At 35.2% G+C, this 23230-nt stretch overlaps 1 protein-coding gene across 1 annotated transcript in view; it reads left to right on the forward strand.

Moving 5' to 3' along the window:
* The window catches only part of LOC129795619 (knirps-related protein), a 42279-nt gene that overhangs the window by 12965 nt on the left and 6084 nt on the right, over positions 1–23230 (forward strand). Inside the window, exon 2 of the mRNA XM_055837060.1 lies at positions 22082–22159. Coding sequence (XP_055693035.1) covers positions 22082–22159 — 78 coding nt within the window. The remainder of the gene's footprint in view (positions 1–22081; positions 22160–23230) is intronic.

Consider the following 23230-nt stretch of genomic DNA (forward strand, 5'->3'; position numbering starts at 1 on the left):
TTTAAAATGAATCACCTTTTCGCTTGATTTTTGCATGAATTTTCACATGTTTGCGAATGAGGTTGGATAATTGTGTTAATTTTTGTAAAAAAAAATATGTCTACAGGAAATTTAAAATCAAACACAAGGGGTTGACAACTGTGCTGAAAATAATCTATTTGCCCTGAAGATAATGCAATATTGTTCATCATTCATTTTCTAATGAATTTCTATAATTTTCTTCTCTTTTTTTTCTGCATTTTTTCACATTAGTTTAGAACTTCTTGAGTTTATCACATTTTCGGCTATTATTAAATTAATTTTTAACCTTTAATTCTTTTTAAGAAATTATCTGTTAAACCTTTTCAATTTATTTTTGCCAATCTATTGTTGTTTCGTCCAATTTCCGGTTTATGGCAATTTTGTAAAAGAAAATCAAACAATCAATGTTACACTGGAGGACAAAACTGGCAATCGCTGCCAATTCGTCTTTTTCTTCAAACCGCCATAGACTTAAATTTATCCAACTTATCTTGATAAATTCTACATCTATGTGTAGACGACTTCTAATACTAGAAATTCGTCAAAAGAAAATCTGGAAAATCGTTTTCTTTATAATAGAAAATTAAGCTCAAAGTTTGAGGTTAGAAATTCATGTCCTTCAAGTGTTAACAATCTTTATTTGCAATAAAATTAACTATCAACGCCCTCATTTTCTGTGTTTAATTTCTAATTCAAAATTTCGAAGCTTGGAACTTTATAGCAGTTGCTATAAAATGCAGAACTTTTAGAAATCACCACACAGGCATTTACGAAAGGTGAGGGCGCTGCTTGTCAGCTTTATAGCAATTGGCGGCAAACTTAGCAATAAAGACCCTACGTTTGAAAAAAAAGCTAGATGGCGCTGTAAAAGACGCCATTTGTAATTCTTTTTTAAATTATTTAACAAAATTTATTAAAAACATTTCTATTATTGGTTTGTCCAATATATACAAGGATTCCCAACCTAAGATATTCACATAAATTCAGTACAATATTGATTTTCTCTCTCATTCATCCCCATTGTTAGATTAGAAATCTGAATAAATATTGGACAACCCAGTAGATCGTTGCGTATTAGGTACAATAGTTACGCGCCTTATTATCGTGATTTGAAATGAAAGGTCTTTTCGGCTTCTTCTCATTTCTGTATTCCTCAAATTAATTTGTTTGCAAATGCAATCTCCTTGGATCTTCCTCTTGGGTCGCACGGATCAAATTCAATGGGTGTGCGAATGATGCCACCGCACATCCACTTGCTGCAACTTCAGTAGCGATAAATCATGCGAGACGAATTCTCAATACCACGATTAAATAATAATCTTCTCTTTGGGTGAATTGAGTCAGTTTGCGAAATGTCTCTCTCTCACTTTTTTATCGGGGTGGGTCTGTGTGTATATAGCACAAAAAAGCACGCGCAATGGGCTTTCATATCAGAAAATTGTTAGTTTCATTTGGTGAAAAATGTGTAATTGGAGAGGAAGAATCGCACATAATGCAATACCCTCCAATGCAATATTGCTTTCAAGTCCGATCCCCATTGAGGACGTTTGAATATTTTGAAATCAATTAACGATGAAGACTCTTTGGCTCGTTTTTTCCCGCACACAGACACGTCATATGAGATGAACTCTATGCCACAAAAATAGGAATAATGATGATTGGGCAACAATAATTTGCAGGTTGCTCTTTCAGGCGGCTCTTATGGAGAATGTTATTATATTAAATGATTACGAATTTGCGTTTACGGTCCAATTTGTTTATCTTGCAGTGAGGGCTTTTTTTCACCGCCGGGACTTCACGTGCAAAGATGACCACTTATAACTCTTTTTTGGCATTTATGCCCGAGAAAAATTGGAATAGAGCAAAATCCTCAAGGTGGTGGGAGACGGCGCGTTTATTTTTGTGATCTCATGGGCGAAAATAACTCGAAAAAGTTGCGATGATTGTGCAATGAGGCGCATGATTTAGGTGTTGTAGCATGAAGATGATGCGATGAGAATCAAACAAATTGCTCATCATTGAGCCGAGGCAATGGTCAGGTAAAAGTACTATCAGAAGAGTGGATGGAAGAGCTTCTCTCTCTACTAAATACGAGAGAATGAGTTGTGGAATAAATCTTGATTGATTTTTCACATTTTTATTCTATTTTATACAATCAAATGTAAAAAAAATACAGATCAAATGGAAAAATCAGGCAAAGGAAGGATTTGAAAAGATATTTTGCAAAACATTTTTGTAAAGAAAAATGTCTTTGAAAAGCTTTTTTTGTATAGAAATCTATTCAATGAAATTCCAAAAAAGGTACCTTCAACTGTTAAAATTTAAATTTAAAAGAAATCGGATAGCTCGATTTTAATAAATTTAAACAATTTAGTAATTTCTTATGAGATTATAATTTCATTCAATAATTTAAATCTTTTTGAAACTTTTAAAAATTAGTTTCTTTTAAATATGACTTTAAATATAATCGAATTATTTAATTTAACCCTTTCGCGTCCTGGTGAAAACTTAAAAATTAATATTTTTATTACTTCGATCGTTCCTTGGGTACTTTCAAAAAACATTTCTCAGAGAAAATATCTTCTTTGGCACTAAAGTAAATTTCTTTACGGAAAATAATTAAATCAGTTTAAATTCAGGGAAATTTTTCACATTTGATCTAGAAGAAATATCCTATATGTACGCGAAAGGGTTAAAAATAATAATAAGAAACTTAAAATAATTTTTCATTTGAAAATTTCTAAGGAAAACTGCCAAAAACCGTTAAAGTCTGTTACTTTTCACTTGACAATATCAAAGATATGGGAATACTGACAACCCGCCAAACCCACTTCCATCGACGTGAACGTGAAGAAAATTCCTCGGAACGATAGTGTGGAATAAATTGTGCAAGTGCACGATGATCGTGGTTTTAGGTGAGAGATTGTGCCGAAGGAGGTAAACTCCGTGGTTTCTTTTCGGGATGCCCCCACAAATCGCAGAATCTATTAATCTGCATGCTCTACTCTACCATTCTAATTGAGCCATCATCACTTCGTGAAATTGCAATTACATGAAGTTCGCCCATATATATACACACATAGCATACATATAGCATCCAAATGGCCCCGGAAATGTTATAAATTGGAGTAAAATGATTAATAAAGCAATCATTTGTGAAAAGGGGGCGGCTTTTGAAACGTGATTGTTGCAGGAGAGAACTCCAAAAGACTTTTTCCCATACAGATAGAGATGTCTTCTTGACCGTGGAATCTTATGTGCATAGCTGTACGGTTTAAGATGAAGAACAAAAAAAAAGATCTCGCGCTGGAGGAATTCAAATGGCTCGGCAAGTGATGAAGAAGATTCATCATTTGCACAATTTATTTGATGGAACATGGAATTTTCTCTGTGGCAGAAGAACCTTTGGTGCGATGCAGACTCGGAGCCATGCGTTAAATAAATTGATTCATCAAACTTGTGCTGAAATTGATAAATTATTCAGAAATCTCACGGTACCACGAGGTTAAGGCTGTTCCTGTGTCCCGTGGAACTCCTTCTTCACGTACTTAAGTTGGGGAGATAAATCTTTGCAAAGGCAAAAAATGGCGCTAGAAAAGTTCGTTGAAAGATTCAAAAAAAAAAATCCTCAGAGATTGCATCTCTTCGCACTGTGTAGGGTTTGTTGGATTTATTTAGTGCATGGAAAGATTTCCAAAAATTCACTGGAAGAATGCAACAGAATTTTTTACTCTCACTTGGGATGAATTAAGTGAAGAATAAAGTTAAGTTTCGATTAGATTGCTGATGGCTTGCATCTTCACACTGATCTTCACTGAAGGTCCAAGCCGTTGAAATTTTCCAATTTCTTTATATTGGATGATTTAACATTTAATGAAATTTTCATATATTTCACCTCAATGCTTAAGTTTGCATTTTGACAAAGTGCCTGAAAGGTGTGATTAATCAAGAGATTGAGGGAAAAATGGTCTAGTGGCTGACATGGATAAAATAGGAGAGTCGTCCCTCAGGGCGTTTCCACGCGCGAATGAGGTGTTGCTAATGGTGGAAACGATTACAGGGTCCATGGTAGCAATTAAGTTTCTTTGAAAAAAGTCTCGTTCGCGGTGCCTTACTGCCGGCCGCGAGATGCGCGCATGAAATTGTTGGACTCCTCGAGGCGCAATAGCCTTATTTTCGAGCCAAGACGGTGACATCCAGAAAAGGAATGAGTTTACCATTTATAAACGATAAATCGGCGAGCTATCAATAAATTTCACCTATCATCAAATACCACTTGTCTCACTGTGTGTCGTTACTTTATTGTCAGACCAAAGTGGATAAATAGCCAGAGCCCCACACAGAGGCTCTCTCTCTACGCTGTCGCGGGCATCCAACTTCTGCGCGCACCCATTATGCTGGTGTACCTAAATAGAGAGCTTCTTCGCCGATACGATGGGAGATTATGCAAAAATTTTCATTTCACGGCACACAAAACCATTTTCTTGCGATCCCCCAACGTTCACCGTTCCCCTTAGAGTCTCAGAGTACACCCAACATCTCGTGAGCATCTCGTGGGGTTCTTGTCAGAATGTACCACAATCAATCAATAAGTCTCAAAAGTCATTCACCATGTGCACCTCTTTTCCACCCAGATTCTTCTCATGTGAATCTTTCGTACATTATGGCACTATGACCCTGAATTCAAGGCTAGACCTTACTTCAACATTATTTATTTCCGCCATCATTGGGGGCATTCTTTTGGGAGTTTCTTCAATGGCCTCATTTTGATTTTTCAAAATTGAAATTTTAATTTTTGAATTTTGAAATATTTCACAAATTGGGCAAAAGGAGTTCATGCACGGGCCATGTAAAAACTTCCTCTGTCGCAGAACAATTTTGAATTTTATTGTGAAAAAACAACCCTTAGTTAAGCCTTTCGTATTCAGTGGGTAAAACGCTGAGTCAAATGTGAATCATTTTATTTTCCCAAATTTAAATTACCCGAATTATTTTTTAAGTTGAGAATTACGTTAAATTGACGCATTCCTGATTTTTCCTGACCACCCTCAACATAAAAATTCGTAAAAATCTTCGAAAAATATACATTTAGCCAGACTTAAAATATTTGAAGTATTTTTTAATGAAAGCTCTTGATATTCTTAAAAAAATCTTAACTTTCGTTTTAAAAAACTTTAGTAATCCTAACTTAAGTAATTTTAGTTTTTCTTAAAAAAAAACTTGAGAAATTCTTAAGAAAATTAAATTAAAAAAACTTTTAAAAAATCCCAATTCTAAACAAATTTTACCAATAATTCATCAATCATTGAGCTCAACATTGAGTTAATGTAGCTCTGCATAGTTGCTCAATTATTGATCAATCATTGGCTCAAACAATGAAAGTATCAAAATATCTTGTAGGGAGAAAACATTTCTCACACAGATTTTATTCCCAATTCCACATAGTTTCTTGAGAAAAATCACCGTTTGTGGTGTATAAAGATCACCAACATGTCACGGAGACAAATAGTTGCTGGTGATTTGACCAAAGAGAGCCATCAGTGGCAGATTTTGAATCATGTACCACTCCCATGCGCACATATTAAAAGTCAAATAGTGCGAGTGGAGTCAACCTCATATACATATGTGTACCTCCACCATGTTGAATCTCGTTCAGAGTTCAAATTTATTTGACTTTTGTACGGTCACATTGAATGTCAATAGACTCCTCTGCTGCGCGAAGAGATACCCAGACACTGTGGTAGAAAGTCTCTCGCGAGACACTCTTTTATGGTTCGCGAATGAAGAGAATAATTTACAATGTACAACGGTCACAATTGCAACTTACAATCCTTTTTGCCAATGTGTTTTTGCTTTGCTTCTGGTATCTGTTACTTTATTATGTTCCCTCGTGGTATGCAATAGAGTACTATTGTAGGTATGTCTTGTGCAAGCATAATTTTCACCCGGCTCAGGAGAGAAATGGGGGTGAGGAGGTTGCGTTGGGTGTAATTTTTCAAAATGAAAAAAATGGGCGCCCCTCGCAACATATGGCAATCCTCCCTTCCTGGTTTTTATGGGAAAATGACCACGAACCACGATTTTCCATGGAATTCCAATGGAGTGATGATGTGACCTTCTTGGAATTGCAATTGATGACATCTCCTAGAACATTTTCTCCCGCTCATGGTAACTTTTCTTCTTCTCCTGCTGCTGCTGCTTTTTTTGGTGTATGATGCACCTTTTTGCTCCATGCCCAACAATCAGGCAATACACAAATCATTTGACCAATTTGTTATCGTCTCATGTTTTATGCTTCTGAGCTTGATGGTGAATTTCTGATAATTCAATCCGTCGTTCGCTTTTGCTGGCTCTTCCACTTCTTGTACACCACCTCCTTTATACATATACCTACAGTGGATACGAGGTCGTGGTGGAAGAAGGGAACCACTTACAAATATTTACATCATATGCTTAATTTCTGCAACATACTGCACACCTCGGTGAGAGTGCATCTCAGAAAACTGCTGGAGATGAGAATGAATGGTGATGGAGGTCAATGTCAAGGGGTTAGGGTTTTGGAGTTTTGATGAATAACAAACTGAGGAAAATTAGTTTTCTTCAATATTATTACACATACAAAAATTTTTGCATATTATATATAAGAAATATGTTAATAGATATTTTTGTTAATTTGCACTTTGAGCATATTTTTTAAACTATATTTTGAAATGAATATTTCGTTAAAAAAATTTCATTTGCTCTCAAAAGTAATTTTAACGATAGATGTTTCTTGAAGTAATTGGCCCTCTAGCGGGAAAAATGTTTATGGATCAAATTTTAATTGTTTCTGTCAAAAGAAAATATTGTCTGAAGATTTGAATTTTTCCGCTAGAGGAATAATTAAAACAAGAGACATCTAGTGTTAAAATAATCTCTGAAAGAGCTCAAAGAGAAAAGAAGAACTTTAACATTTATAATGATAACACAAAAATTGATAAGTTCGTTTAAATTATTTTTCTTCTGTTCAAGCAAGAGTTTTAACGATAGGTGTCTGCTTGTTTTAATTATCCCTCTAGCGGGAAAATTCAAATATTTTATTTTAACCGAATTAATTAAAATTTCTCCCAAAGAAATGCAAAAAAAAATTACGTTCACGTGGAAATTCTTGGTAAAATAGTAAAAGCATTCCCGGGGTGAATCTCGTGAATGGCAAAGGGGGCATTTATATAGGTAAAAAAGAGACTGAAAAATAAATCACGGAGGCAACATAAATAATAATAGAGTGTATATTGGTGAATAGCGTGGCTTTTATCGGAATTTAATTGATTTAATGCGCTTCCACAGAACAACTGTTCCTCCGGTAAATCTTCCACCGCGGCTCACGCGGATGGGTGATAATGGTCAAAGTGGCTGCACGACTTTTCGAGATTGGCCGATGGTGAATATCCACGGCGTATACCAACGTCGAAAAAAAAAAACATTGAACGATTTATGTGCGTTTAATTGAATATTTTTCCCATCTTTACACCTAAAACGCGCCTCTTGGCGCTTTTGTCCCAAAACAGTTTGAGTGTTTGCCAACAAAGTCCACATTGCTACCATCTCAATTTAGATGAATGAAGAAAGAACTTTTTCTCTGATGAGAGTGTTTTTTTTCACATACATACATATGTACATACGCAACTGCTAAAGATGTTGCGGGGAAGAAGCTTATAAAAAGAACAAGACAGCTCTGAGAGGGAATTAGTTGGAAAAAAAGGCAGCAAAGCAAATTGAAATTACCGCTCTGACCAATTTGGGTGCTCTTCATCGAAAAACTGTGGTTCTCACGTGGGGAAGGTCTTCCGGAATATGGTGAAGATAATAGAGAGTCCCTCTCGAAAAATCTACCTAAATTCCAAGGTGGTTTGGAGATGGAAATTAAGTTTGTTTTTACTTAAAGAAAAAAAAAACAGACAGAATTTTATTTTCAAGCTAAAAATTATGCGAAAATTGAATGAAACGTTAGAAAAAATTTTGAATTAAAAAAAAGTTAAACGTTAGGAAAGAAATGTCAAACTCTATTTTATTTTAATCATTATTCGTAACGTAAACAATGTTTCGTGATGTGTAATAAAAAATTACAGTTTGTGTAGAAAATTACCCGACCGACCTAGCAGATCACTTACATTTTTAGTACTTTCATTAAGAAAACACGAAAAATAGAAAGAGAAAATACATGAAAGTGAGTTTAAGGAAAAAGGCTCCTTCTAGCATTGCCTTCTCTTTCTATTTTTTTCATATTTTCTTAATGAAAGTACTAAAAACGTAAGTAATCTACTAGGTCAGTCGGGTAATTTTCTACACAAATAGTAACTTTTTATTACACATCACGCAAAAAAAATTCCATTGATAGATTTTCATGAAAAAAAAATTTGACGCTACTTCTTTTAGTAGTACGTTGTGCGATTTAAGTGAAAAGAAGTAAACAAATAACATTGTTTACGTTGAGACACCTTGCTCAGAGAGAAGCAGAAAAAAAGCAACTTCACTTGTTCCATCGTCCATGAAATCACAATGTGGCGGATTCTCCATACAAAAATGTGAATTAGTAAAATCGGATTGTATCGACAAGATGAGAATACTCCATTCGCCCCAAAAGACGATTCTCTCGTCAAGATGGAAGGAAAAAAAAACTCGCGGTGTGTGTAATGTAATTTATTTCACATTTCGAACCACATAAGAGCTTCGAAGGTTAAATTAATTTTATGTAATTTCGGTTAAATCAGTTTCGATAATTCTAATTCTCCTTAACGCCACATATAAAATGGCTAAAAGCTCTTTGGTAATTTTTCAAATTTAATTCACAATAATAACCAGAATTAATTCTCAAAGACACTTTTTTGTGTACACGGGCGTGCACATGGCGTGTCTCGCGAGATTCCACCATCCCAAACACATTTTATTGTTAATTGCATCAAATCAATTCTCACTCATAGAATTGCCTCGAGCACCGGCGGGATTATCAGAATTTGAGATCTTGTGGGTCTTTATACTTATTTTTTTTTAATTTAATTCATTATCCCCCTTCCCCTTGCCCATTAGAAAACATCTTGTCACAAAAGGAGACGTCTTTGCCCGCAATGTGTGGGGTCGCCAATGAGATGTTTTTTATGGATCTAGGATTTTCTTAAGAGCTGTAAAAGCTCTGGGTTAGATGTTGCACCAGAAATTCGCATTAAATCCGCAAGTGATCGTGAATATGAATAAATTCTCTTTCAATGCGGCACAACAATTGCCGAGAAAAACGATATATGCGAGCTTGACGGGGAACCATAGGTAAATATCAATAATTAAATACACATTAAGTCCGATTCCATCAATTTCCGCCTCATACATTGCGCCTTTTTCCACGATTCTTACTTTCTGATACTGTTGGAATAATTCTTTTAATTTTTTTTCTTTCGTATCACTTTTTTCCCACACTTGCTGGTTAGGAGTTGATTTACCCGCGGGGGGATGTCTCTCCCGCGAGAGACACAAATATTATAAACATGTGTAGTAAAATGTGAGAATAATAGATGGCACAAATGGGAGTAAATTGGCGGTGTGTTGATGGGAAAAAAAAAGTGACTCAATCTCGTGCATAACCTTGAACTTATGGATGGGAAGAAGGAAAAAAATATGCTCATGCTGATGCTATGCTTAAGATGTTGGGAAAAGTAATTAAAAACAAATTGTACGGAGCACGCGCAAGATTAATTCACCTTGCATAACAAGGTGTTTAAGAAGATTTTATTAGATAAAAAATTGGTTATATTATTATTTAAGGGTTTTATGGTTTGTTGGAAAGTTTTTTTTTAATGTAAGAGTTCGTTTTTTAACATTTTTTTTCTTTATAAATCTGCCAATTCGATTTAGAAGGACTTTTGATCAGTCTAACAGGTCGATTTTGAATAATTCTTTCTTCAATTTTTTTGTTTTTTAAACGAAAGAAAATATGAGAATAATGGGATCGATTCTGATAAAAAATCATTTCTTTTTTATTCTAAAAATTAAAAATTGTTGTAAGATTTTGGCAGATGGCGTTTTTAAAATCTTATCTAAAAATAAAGAATTTGTTGTTCAGTAAAATAATCAGAAAAATCTTTATAGAGGACTGGAAAAGTAATTTCCCTTCAAAAATCCGATTAAAGAAATAAATAAAATATCAAAATCTTACAAGATTTTTCTCTGAATACCAAAAATCTCAAAAAAATCTATTTTATTTTTTTTTAAACATATTTAAACTACAAAATAGACAAAATACATCAATTCAAGTTCATCTTGCGATGTTACCGGTGAATTGGGCCATGGAGGAATTTCCCGGGGAAAGAAGTGTCTGGGTTGAAGAAGATGCGCTTCTTCGGCAACCCGCCGCGTGATTTATTCATTTTCGCATGATGAATGCCACACAGTGGGTTATAATTCAGTTGTCAATCACATTTCAGTATTTGTTTAATTAATTCAGTACCAGATTTTTGAGATGGGGAGTCTCTCGTTCCTTCTATGTGTGTTTTTTCCCGCGATTCCCATCTGCAAAAGAAGTGTAACCTCAAGCGGTGCGCGAGAACGACCGCGCGGAATTCGTTACGGTTTGATTTTCTGAACAATCAAAGCACCTCTATTGGTGATTGTTGGGCAATCGACCCCCGTGTCCGAGAGCATACCCCGATATGGTGTGCCCATTGGTGGCCCCATCTTGTATCAATCAATTTTCACCTGTGCTCCGGATGATCTCCTTTCGGCATGTGCGCCATTTTCCCCCGCGCGCGCTCGCTGATGCCGTCATTTCGTCATGCGGGGCATCTTATAAATTTGCAAGAGATGCGCTCTCAGTCTGGCCTCAATTTGCAATTGTGGCATAGCGCAGTGTGATATGCCATCGCCACAAACGATCGGCAGCAACACCTTGTACACAATAAATAAATAATTCACTAATTGTCACCATCCATCAGACATGGTGGTCCCCCTTTGCCATGGTGTTCCCGCGCACAAATCTCTTTCGCCTGAGCTCCCATTGATCACCCATAGTGTATAATTATCATGTGCGAGATGAGAAACAAACGATAAGATTGCCGGGGCTCTGTAGCGATGATCATTTGCTGATTTGCCCGGACTTTTCCTCCCTTCGCGCATCGTCTTTTTTCGCTGCATAAATTGTAAATCAACCGCATGCCGTGTTTGCCTTCTTTCAATCGATTGAGGAGGTGTCACCCAGGTAAATCCACACACAGCACAAGGTGTACACACACGGTTTCGGTTGTTGTTGATCATCACGACCTTCAGGATCAATTATTGCAATTTTTGAAAATTTAGAGCGAGCGGGTATTTAGATCTTTAGCAAAACTTCGTCAAGATGGCCTGATTTAATAAACACCATAGGTGGTCTAACTATGTATGATCTTGCAATCACAACATTTTGTCATTTCAACTAACAAACTTTGCGATCTTAAGCAAAATTCTTGCGATCTCATGCCAAAATATTTCTATTTCAATAATCTTTCATTGTTAAATGAACCAATTCTAGTTAAGCCTTTATATCAGGTTTAGTTTAATTTTTAACCAGTACCTTAGTTCTGCGAGCTTCTTTAGAATTACTTATTCAGTTTGCGATCTCCGCACTTTAATTCCACGATCTTGAGCATTTTATTCGCATCAATCAAAGCTTAATCGCAAATTAATACACAATTGCACATAGATTTCCTCAAAAAAATATCTCTACCTGTGATCTCCGTCATCAAGCACGCGATCGCACACGATCACAACTGATCTTCTTTTTTTATCGCAATTTCCACGAGGATTTCCTTATGCTCCACTTTCAGTGAATGCTATATACATATGTATGTAAATATAAATTCTCAGAACCAATAGTAATATGCATTTCTCACCTTGCGATTGATCTCGATCGCGAATTGTGAGAAAAGAGCATTTTGTGGTTTTCCAATGAGATTATTTCCTGAGAATCACTCGAAAATGCATAAATTTCAGATATAGACAACGTGTGAGAAATGTTTTCTCGAAAAAGTCATTCGCTATCCGCTATATGAGATGAAATTCACACTAAGAGGCTATGAATAAATTTAGTTTTAGCTCATGATCTTCTGTAGTTTTGTCACAATTAAATTTATCTCCCGTGAATCCTCTGGCGCGCCGGTGTTGCCAAAAAGACAATAAATCAAATGGTTAATCGCATTGACGAATTGTGGATGATCATACAAATATGTTGGGAAAAGAGAACTGCTCGGGTTTTTGGGGAACATGAAAATTTTGTTAAATCACTTCGTTTTTACAATGGAGAGAATGAAGTTGAGTTGAAGTTTGAAGAAAAAAGAGAAGCTCAGAGCTCAAGAATGACAAATGATTCGAATCGGATCGAATGATTATCCGCTTGGAGGGCACACACAGACGATGTTTCATGCAACGTCTCTTGGGACAATGCGACGATGTTCGTTTTTTTTTTCATTCTTCTTCCTACCTTACGCTTTGGGTCACAAGAAGTGATGCAGAAATTCAATGAAAGTGAAAATTTGTGCAAAGTCACTTTTGTCAATTGATTGTCTTTTTTTTCTCCAACGATCGCGATCACTGGGACACAAATAAGTGTAAAAGAATCACAGCTAAAAGGTACACACAAAGGTAATGGCAAAACCTTATGGATATTTCTCAATATATTTTTATACGTTTTTTTCTCAAAATTTAATTTATTTTTGTCTACACTGTCATTCAAATTTTCGTAATTACTACTACAATTGGCACTGAAAGATCTTTGAATTTAATTAAATTTCAGTAGTTGCCCGAAATGAAAAATGTTCGTACTGTTAACAAAAAATTTAGTTATGATTTCAGGCAAAACATTACGTTTCAGTTACTAAAATTTTGAATGACAGTGTACAAAGAATATTAAAAAATATTTTCGTTTCTAAATGGATAAGAAAAAATCAACATTTAATATTATAAAATGCTAATTTTCTTTCTAGTTCTCGTGAAGGAGTTTAGTCACTGTTGTATGGGAAAATTCTCTATTCGAGAAAAAAATCAGAAAAGACTAAGTAAATGCGATTAAACTCCTTTATGAAATTTGACGTTAATTCATCTTTAAGAAAAAAATAAATAAAGTAATTTTAAATGCGATAATTGAATACTTTCGGTCAGAAAAAAATCTTAATTGCAGAATTGCTGCAGAACCAGGAAGAAAAGATTGAGGTTATGCAAAATGTATCCTTCTTACGCTTACTCTTTACTTTTACGCTCTAGAGTGAAGTCCCTTATTAAAGAAAAAAAATGAAGCCTAAACGTACATTCCCATTAATTGTTGTTTCAAGAGAAACAATTTATTTAAACCAATTTGACACTGATATGATCAAATGGAACAACATAAAAAATGCAAAAAAGCACCAATGCGATTTTCATTGAATTTGAATTGAATTTTCGTTGCCAATTTCATTTTCATTCTCAATTGTTGGTGTACAACACTGTGATTCGCGAAGAAGTGCAAGTGTCTTTGTTGCTTTTTTTTGTTACTCTCTTGTCTCTCTCCATCCTCTTCGTCTTCGGCGATATTTGCCAACATTTAACAATGGCACAAGAATTTATGGACATTTTGTATTCTTTCAGCGTAACGATGTGCGATCTCGTAACTATCGAAGTACACGCTCTATTTAATTTACAACTTTACAATATTTTTCCACTCGGGACACCTTTTTTTTTCTTCTTTTACTTGTACTGCTCATGGCCCCTTTGGGGGGTACACAGGAAGGGTGCGGAGGGTGTGCTTCCTATCTCCTCTGTAGGAATTAAATTCGTGCCTTTTGGATCGATCTTGCGGTGATTGATGGATGTCTTCGGGGCAAATTATCCGAGTGATCGTGCACAATCTCAATCGCACGAGAATTGGTGCAAAGTAGGATGGATGGGATTCCATGGCGACAAGGAGGGTATTTCCAGGACAAAAGGAGATTTTAAAAGGATAAATACACAACCATTTTTTCCAATCAATCATGCGACAAAACGTTATGACAAGTCAAATTTTCGTGCCTCCGTCGCTATTTATATTTAAAAATTTCCTACTGTGAGAGAACAAATTTTTTTTTATTTCCTCCCAGGGAAGCAACAAAACTCTCATTCTTCCGTTTATGAATTTTTCTCACCTTCCAAATCATTTTATTCCACTATTTGGCAAAAAAATTAAATAAAATTGTGTGAGAAAATCGTGGCAAAAATTGGTTATTTAGGGCACAATCAATGGGCAAGATGGAAAAAGCATAAATTTATCTTTGCCAATTACCAATGGTTTGTAAAGCTCATAAATTGCAAGATGATCTATTTAGGGCTGCAATTACCACAGATTTTTCCGATAAATCACTCACAATATGATCAATCTTACCAAATTGCTCGCTGCAAGGACAGACACGATTTCCTCCTTCATTCCCCGTAAACCCATTTTATCTGCATTCAAGCAAATTGAATAACATGTCACCATTTTTGATTCAAATCAAAACTGCCCAGAAGCAGAGGAATGGCAACTGTGTGATTGTCTTATATGCGATGCTCATCGGTAAAAGTGACTTCAAAGTTGTACTGATGAGGTGTACAAGGTGAATTAATTACGTGGATGTCTTTCAATGAAGAAGAAAAACTCGAGAAGATCTCGAAACTTTTTTAGTGTTCTTATTGAAGAAATACTTAAAAGAAATAATTTGAAAAAAAAATCATTAATTCACATTAAACCCTTAGAGGATTTTACTGGCCACAGTGGCCAATTGGACTTTTTCCAGCCGCCCAAGAACTATACATACCTATCTTTGTTTGTGGAAGTTCCATTACTTCAAGATCGTCGAAAGAAAGCAAAGGAAAAAAATTTTCTTTTGAGAAAAAAAAATTTCTTGTCAGAAAATAACTTTCTAACGTATTTCTAACGTAATGATCCAAATAAGAATGTTTTCAGCAATGGTTTAAACTCAGTTTGTCAAATCTCACAGGTGAAACATTATCACACATGTTTCTGCATCATTGTGCTGAAACACTATCAGAGGCAAAAAATTCATGAAACACGGGAGCTAATGTTTCATTTATATAAATAAAAAAAAGTTTTTAGCTGATTTAAATGTGAAAAATAAGTTATTTTGTAGATTTTTTATTCTTTTATGATCATCTACATACAAAATGAACCGTGTTCCAATTGTTCTCAAATGTGGAATTTTTCCATACATGAGTAAATAAACTCCTTTAAATTTTCTTTAAATTATTTAATTCATAAAAATATCAAGAATTTTCTTAAATAAAAATTTTGTATTCTTCAAAACTTTTAACATTCATTCAATCCCAACATTTTGCATCAAATTTTCAAAAAAAAAATCAATTAATTTTTGAAAATGAAAAGAAAAATAAATACTTAAAGACTTAAAAAAAAGTACAATATAATACTACTCAAAACCTTGAAGGAAATATTAAAAGTCATTTGGAATTCATTAAGAAACGACTAAATAAAAAAAACAATGTCGCTGACAATTACCGAAAGATCATTCATAGATCACCCGAAGATCACTTGAAAAGTAATTTGCAGAAAGAGTTGAACTTGTGAAAACGCATCTATTTTAAAAGTATGATGAAGCCCCGTCCAGAATGGCATTTGAATACAAAACTCCTAAACAGATCGCGAGCTGTGAGACACAAAAAAAACTTATACTGAAAATGAAAAGAGAATGAAAAAAAAAACTAATGAAGATCGCACGAAAACACGTATTTTGGTGAAATATCACCTCAAAGTAATCAGCTTACTGAAGGAGAGGTAAGAAAAAAAGTCAGGTAGGTAGAGCAAAAAGTCCGATTGTGCTAATTCTCGGGCCATGAGACAAAAAGCCAGCTAAGAGATTGAGAGTGATTGCTGCTGAGAAAACAGGAAACATAAAAAATTAACGCAATACCCAATCAATTGTGTCGATATTATGTTGCGAAAAACTCCCTCAACTGGAGATTTGTTCATGTCCATTTGGGGATGATTTGTAGGTCATGTGAACAATACGCTATCCTACATTTTACAATATGCTATTTCCTCACAAAACTTCTTCAAATGGGGCTCCTTGCGCCGATGTAAAGTCATGCGATTTTTCTTTGATCGCAACATAAGAAGGGGGGTGTGGGGAGCATTAATTTGTCAACCTGCGCGATCGCGCTTCGGATGACTTGATTTGCAGGTCTCGCACCTAAATTATACCCTTTTCTACGACGCTCCGTGTATTGCCTTCGTCTTGGCAACTTTGGCAACACAATTTGACTTCGCGGTGCCTCAAAACATACACAACAACAGCACAACATTAAACTTCTTGGCAACTTTGTCACGCCACAACGAGTGAGACACAATAAAACACCCAACACACGTCTTATTGTTGTGTGGCGCGCTTTTTTTCTATATACCATGTCTCCACCGTGCCACCAACTTCATGCTACAAACAACCAAATAACATGGAAATTGGGTACACAAAACAGTTTCACTTTTCAACCTTGGGGTCTATGCTGTACAAGAAGTCTCGTGGTGGCGGCGGGAGCCATAGAAAATACTTCAAAACTACCTGAAATTGGTGCAATTTTTCCGCGCCACAGATTACACATGTATAGGCTCTATTTTGGACAAATTTCCACTGTTGTGGTGCTGAAAGTGAAGAAAATTCTTTAAATATTTTTCTACGATGGCATGTGATCGCGATTAGAATAAGATCAAACGATCTCATGTAATTATCTCAAGTTTGAGAAGATTAATCGAGAAATTTTCTATCATTTAATGCCACAATTCTATGTATACGATCATGTGAGGATTTTGCCAAGATTCTACGATCTCATGTGATCATACGAAAATCCATAAATCCTATTTAATCATATGAAAAGATCCTACGATCTTATGTTAATGTGAAAATTCTTTGAAGATCTTTAGATTCCGTGCGATCATTTAAGAATTCTACGATCCAGTGTGATCATGAGAGGATCCTACGATCCTAAGCGACCATGTAAAGATTCTACGATGTGATCATGTGAGAATCCCGTGATCCTTATTGATCTTTCGAAGATCCCTGTAATTCCGCACGATCACATGAATAAACTACGATGACCTAACGATCTCATGCGATCTTGAGGGGGGATTCCGCAACTCATATGATCATGCAGACATTCCGCGATCGTGTGCTCCAAATGTCCCCGTGCTTGTGCGCAGAAAAAAATTGCCAATAAAACTGCTTTTAATTACATTCTAAAGAGCTCATGGTGTATGAAAAGACACGAGATTTGCTGTGCATCCTAAAAAGCCCAATAAAACACGCACTGTAGGAAGCTTATTTTCACAAGAGTAGACGCCTCTATATAGTGCTTTAGTATATATAGCCCCATAGTATCCATACCGTGTCACGGTATCAACACTGGAGAGCTAACCTATTCGATTAAATTGAATATTCTCTGAGCATTTTGATGTGATCTCATGTCAAAATTAGTTATTTATTATCAATTAAGGATCGGTGCGCCTAGTAATTCGATACTTAAAATATCATATTTATGCGCGATCAACTTGTTTAAGTATCTGTTGATCGTTTCAGTGCTATATGCTATAGAAAGTGTGGATATGGCAGAGAGAGAGAGAGAGCCCCCAACAAGGCTACTTATAAATTGTTCGACTTAATTCACAAACCATCTCGATCTAAACGAAAATTTTATTCTTCAGCCTCTTTGCTGCATGATCTTGATCGCCTTTTTGCCTTTTCTTCATTCCATTTACCTTTAGTGCAAATTGCACCTGAGATTTTTCTTATACTTATATCCACATTCACAGTGAGTAATCATTAAGATGTTTTTAAAAAATCTCTTAAAGATCCATCACATGATCGTGCAATTTGTCCATTTGTGCTTTAACTAAAAAAAATTGAGAAATAATTTGGCAAAATCAGAAATAATTTTAAGAGAAATAACAGAAAAAAAGCAAATTGGGTGAATTACGGGAAAAGAAAAATAATAATTGAATTCACAGAGGTGTTCAGAAAAATAGCAGTTTTGATTGATTTTATTTTAATTACAAAAATGCAAAATCGTGACTCACAAATCAATTTTCATGAACATCAAAGCAATGAATAATATTCTCATTTAATTAGAGAAATAATTCCAAAACATTTTGTTTGTAATGAGAATAATAATCTATTATTATTCCCTTGGAGGAACGAGGTTTCTAACCTCAGAAATTTAACCTGAGTTTTCTCTCAAAGATAATGTTTAATAAATGACGATCTTTGCAAGCAATAATATTTATTATCTATAAAATTAAAATTAAAATTAAATTTTAATAGAAAAAAAAGCATTTTCAAGATAGTTTTAGTATTTTAGAATTGCCGCAAACGTGCTACTATTTTTTCTGCACACACCTGTGTATTGCAAAGTGTTAGGTTGTGAAAGAACTCGTTAATAAATTGGCTATTGCTGGTGATGTGTGACTCTTATGAGTGATATATACGATAGTACCCAATTAATATGAATATCACAAAGAATAGGAGTTCACATGAAGATGCATCCACAACAATAAATTTATTCCATACTTGTATGCCATTTTGTGAATTGAACAAATTAAAGGCACTCGATCATACTATAGCCACGGGAGTTTTTCTTTAAGAGTGTTTTTGCCAAGTTGTTATTAAATTGATGTGATCGCATGTGATCTTCTTTGGGGATAATATTTTCTGCACCAGCCTTTATCAGTATTTATGTATATATTTTGTGCTGCATTCAAGGCTCTTCCATTCGCCACACTTCTTCTCTTTTTTTTCGTGCCATCTTGTACACACCAACAACAATCACCCGCGATAGACGAGGTCTTAGCGATCGTATGGAGGATTTTTTTTTCATGAGATTTTGAAATAGGGTCTCAATCGCTTTTTGGATTGTTTTGCACAATTTCGTGTAATTCGAGATGATCGTCATGAAATTGGCACGCAATCTGTGCGATCGTGTGATCTTCCCAAATGCAATATGAAGATCACCAATGTTTGTGATCTGCCTCCCCCCTCCGTATGTGGAAATCAAGCAATTTTAAATAAATTTTTCCTTCTTCCAAACATCCACGCAATCCGGTGATCTGGTAGTGTATGTGTTTTATTTTTCCATTCTTTCTTTACTTTGCAAACGATCGCACTTCAAGATCACTTTCGTGGTGGAAGATCATGCGATCGCGGGTGCAATCACAGCGGTGATCTGTCGCCAATTGCAATGTGCATTTCCACCCATGAAAAATGTAGTTCTCTCTCTCTCTCAATTCTGACCCCAATTCTATAGCTTCTCATGCGATCCTCGCGATCTTGTCAGCGCCCCTCCACCTAAAGATTGCTCAACAAGTCAAAAACAAATTTCCTCAGAGAATTTTCCACCTCAGAGCTTTTCCAGATCCTCTGTGTGCACTTGCTCTTAGCCCATGATTCACATGTTGTGTATGTAAAATTGGATGGGTTTTGTATGAAATATCGCGCGCGATGCCCTCCCCGTGCAAAAGAAACTCTCACAGGTTTTCTTGATTCAGTAATCTGTGAAGCGTGCACACGCTGACTTAGACGGTGGGGTATTAGGAAATACAAGGACAGTGTGTGACATCACTCCTAATATATCCGGTATAATGAAATGGGAGGGAAAAATTGTAAATCGAAATAAAGTAGCAAATTATACTAATCTTGCATGATCGCGTTTTTCTCATTGCTCACCATCGTGACTCTTTTTATTTTCCCACTCAACACTTCACATCATTCCACCAACAATCAAGCTGTGACACCTCCCGCTCCCAATAGATTATCGCCTCGCGGCTAACATTGGGAGGAATTTAGTGGTTAGGTACCTCCAACATGATCGTAGCAGCAAAGAGAGGATCATTCGTCTTGGGCCCAGAGTTGTTTTGGAAAGAAAAGGCAGCCAGAAGATGGCGTGAAGTGTGATTTTATGCAGTCGGAAACACAGTTAAATATTATTATGCAAATGAAGCTGAGAATTCATTAATGAATATGCAAATGGGCAAGTTGTATTTATGTATATAAGAGGCTATTAAATATTTAGACTCTATCATTATAGCACATTATAATCTTGGAGATTATTATGAAATACGGATGAGCTTTATGGGCACTCTGAAAACCATCCAATGCGCGATACATATTATTGGTCAATTCTGTTTGATAGTGCCGAGGTAAATACATATCTATATATTTTCAAAATGATTCTTCGCTCCTTTTACACAAAATGAAAAAAAAAATATATTTCAGCAACTGTCGCGCGATGACCATTTAAATGGACGTTTATTTGAATTTCAATAGACTGCATTAGACAATACTAATATAAATTTTTCAAATGAAAATTGCTTTCTAAAGGAATCCTCAAGCTTGTCTCACACTGTTTATTCCCAATTTGTTGTAAGAAATTGCTATGGGATTGAGGTCCATTTGACAAGTTAACAAATTGGTTTTTGCATAACATTTTTTTTTAAATAGATTGAGATATATATTTATATGGAAATGTGAAGGATTATTTCGTTAAGTTTGCCTATTGGATAATTAATTAATTTGTATAAAGATATTTAAAAAAGAACTTCTTGAAATGTTGAAAATGAAAGTAAAAGATTTTTCCTTCTTTCAATATCTTCGTTAAACATTTTGGTGAAGACAATTTTTTTTAGAATTGATTCAGTGATTCTTCGTAAAATCCTATTGAGACTTTTCCGCGGTACTCGAAACGGGGAAAATTTGTCACTTACACATACCTAAAATATTATGATTTTTAATGTTTTTTTCTTATATAATTTATTTAAATCAATTATAAAGTGAGTTATGCAATTTTTTTTAAATTGATTAGGTACGAAAAAAAGAATAACAAAAATATAAGAAAAGGAAAATAAAAATAAAAGAGAAAAATGAAAAACTAAAAGAAAATACAATTTTCTCTTAACGATTATACATCGATATTAACGATAAAGAATTTTTCAGAATACCCTTTTCTCTCTTATCATTTAAAATTATTTTTAAAAAATCATTTGGATGAAACAAAACTATTCCTCAATTTTCAGAAAATGAAAATCCTATTGGGGGTCACATTTAAACGATTCTCCCCTATTTTTGTTAACCTTTTAAACTTCAAATTTTATTATTTCTCAAATGAAAATGATTTACTTTAAATCATCAATTACTCGAAGAATTTCCTCGCGTAACCACAAACCACAATTCTTATTCACTTTCAAAATGCAAGAAATGCTTCACAAAAAAAATGTTCCAGTAGAAATTAGCGTATTAATTCTTCATAACCGGACTCTTTCCTTGAAAACTCCTTAAACCTCCGCAATTGGTCTTGAGAGAAGATAGGATAAGAAGAAAAGAAGGAAAAAAAGAGGTAAGAAGAAATCTTCCCAAAGTGCAGAAAAGACGCGAAGAATCCCATGTGAGAGACTAAAGGGAATGAATTACAACTAATAAATGTCGATTACTGCTGAGTTATATTGCGTTTGCCTAAACGAATTGTTCCTATGGGTTTATTATGAAAAATTCTTCTTTTACACCCCAACACCACAAATATTGCTATTCTTTAACACTTTTGCATCCCGAAATGCCCCATGTGAATGCACTGCATTAATTTGATGAGTCCGCGCGAGGATAATTATATTCCCCGCATGCAAAAGCGATGGGATCTTCCCATCAGCCTCCCCCCTGATGTTGCAACAATGAGGTGTTCACAGGAGGGACGCGCACACCGTTGACGAACAAATGCGGTTCACTTTTGTCTGGCAACAATCAATTCTTCTGCTTTTTCGTCCTCCTCGTCAATATGGTGTTGTTTTTGATCTTAAATCAACTCTGAGCGCGTCATAAAACGTCCACATGCCTATGTTGCGCTATATACATCCATCCCAGGCAACAAAGAGGTCAATGTGTTGGAGGGAAAAAATAATAATTTCTCATTTTTCGCATTGCCCCAACAACTTATGCTCTTGCAATTGCAAAGAGAATTTTCTCACACTTCTCTAAGATTTTTCTTAAGTTTTTTTCTTTCCTTCTTGTACTTGCAGATGAATCAGACGTGTAAGGTGTGTGGGGAACCCGCAGCAGGATTCCACTTTGGGGCCTTCACGTGCGAAGGATGCAAGGTGAGTCAATTGACACAGAAACCCAAATACTGTGTGCATAATATGCCCCCAAGAGCAGCTCCGGAGTGAACAATTGTCCGTCGTTGCGCAATACCTTTTCGTACATACATATACTCAATCACAAACGCAAGGTAGCGGAAAATGAACGCTTTCGGTGGAAATTGCCGGCTAAGTAATACACCAGTGTGTCTCGCAACAACTCTTAGACACAATTTTCCATCAGCATTAGTTTTTTTTTGTTCCTTCTCTACCCGCCAAAATTTCAAATATAATCCACCCTCACATTAAAGCACATGCTGAGAACATTTTTTTAACTGGATGGGTGGGGGGAGGGCATTGTGAAAGGGCAATCATCAATTTCCGACCTACTGCACTCCATAATTTTTTTTTTGCTACCTTCCGTTGCACCGGAGATTGCAGAAATTTGTACTAAAGAGGTGGATCATTAATAAAATACAATGACGGTTGAGAATTAAAAATAAAATAAAAGCGATGGACTAACTCTTTTCGCGTGGAAATCACATTTCCAGAAGTTAGTTCTTTCTTTCTTTAACGTTTAACATTCATTTTCAAATTCCTTTGAAGTCTCAGTTTTAACGTTTGATGTTTTTAGAAAATTCCTAACGTTTGACAAGACATTTTTATTTTTCAAATTTTCCTTAAGGCGTTTTTTTGCATCCTCTTTAATTTTTTAAATTTTATTCTTCAATTTAAATTTTATTCTTAAATAACTCTATAAAAATTTTATTAATGGAATTATTTAATCAAAGAAAATTGAGTGAAAAAAGATCAAATTACTTCTTTTTTTACATTAAACATATTACTTAGACGCCCCTTCACATGTAGATATCAATCCCCTGTAGCCCAGTAAACTTCTTCAATCTCTCTCTCTACCTTTAATTGCATCCCACTCACGAGGGGATCCCCGTGTGTGCATCATAATGTCGCATAGGCTAAACGGAAATTCATGTCTCATACAGCAACCAAACCCAAATGAATTTCAATCTTGTCTCAAACGGTCCACTGATCACGCTGTGTCGTCGATTTTCACCTGCCTTTTCATTTTCGGGA

Source organism: Lutzomyia longipalpis, chromosome 4, assembly GCF_024334085.1.
Source record: "Lutzomyia longipalpis isolate SR_M1_2022 chromosome 4, ASM2433408v1".
NCBI lineage: Eukaryota > Metazoa > Arthropoda > Insecta > Diptera > Psychodidae > Lutzomyia > Lutzomyia longipalpis.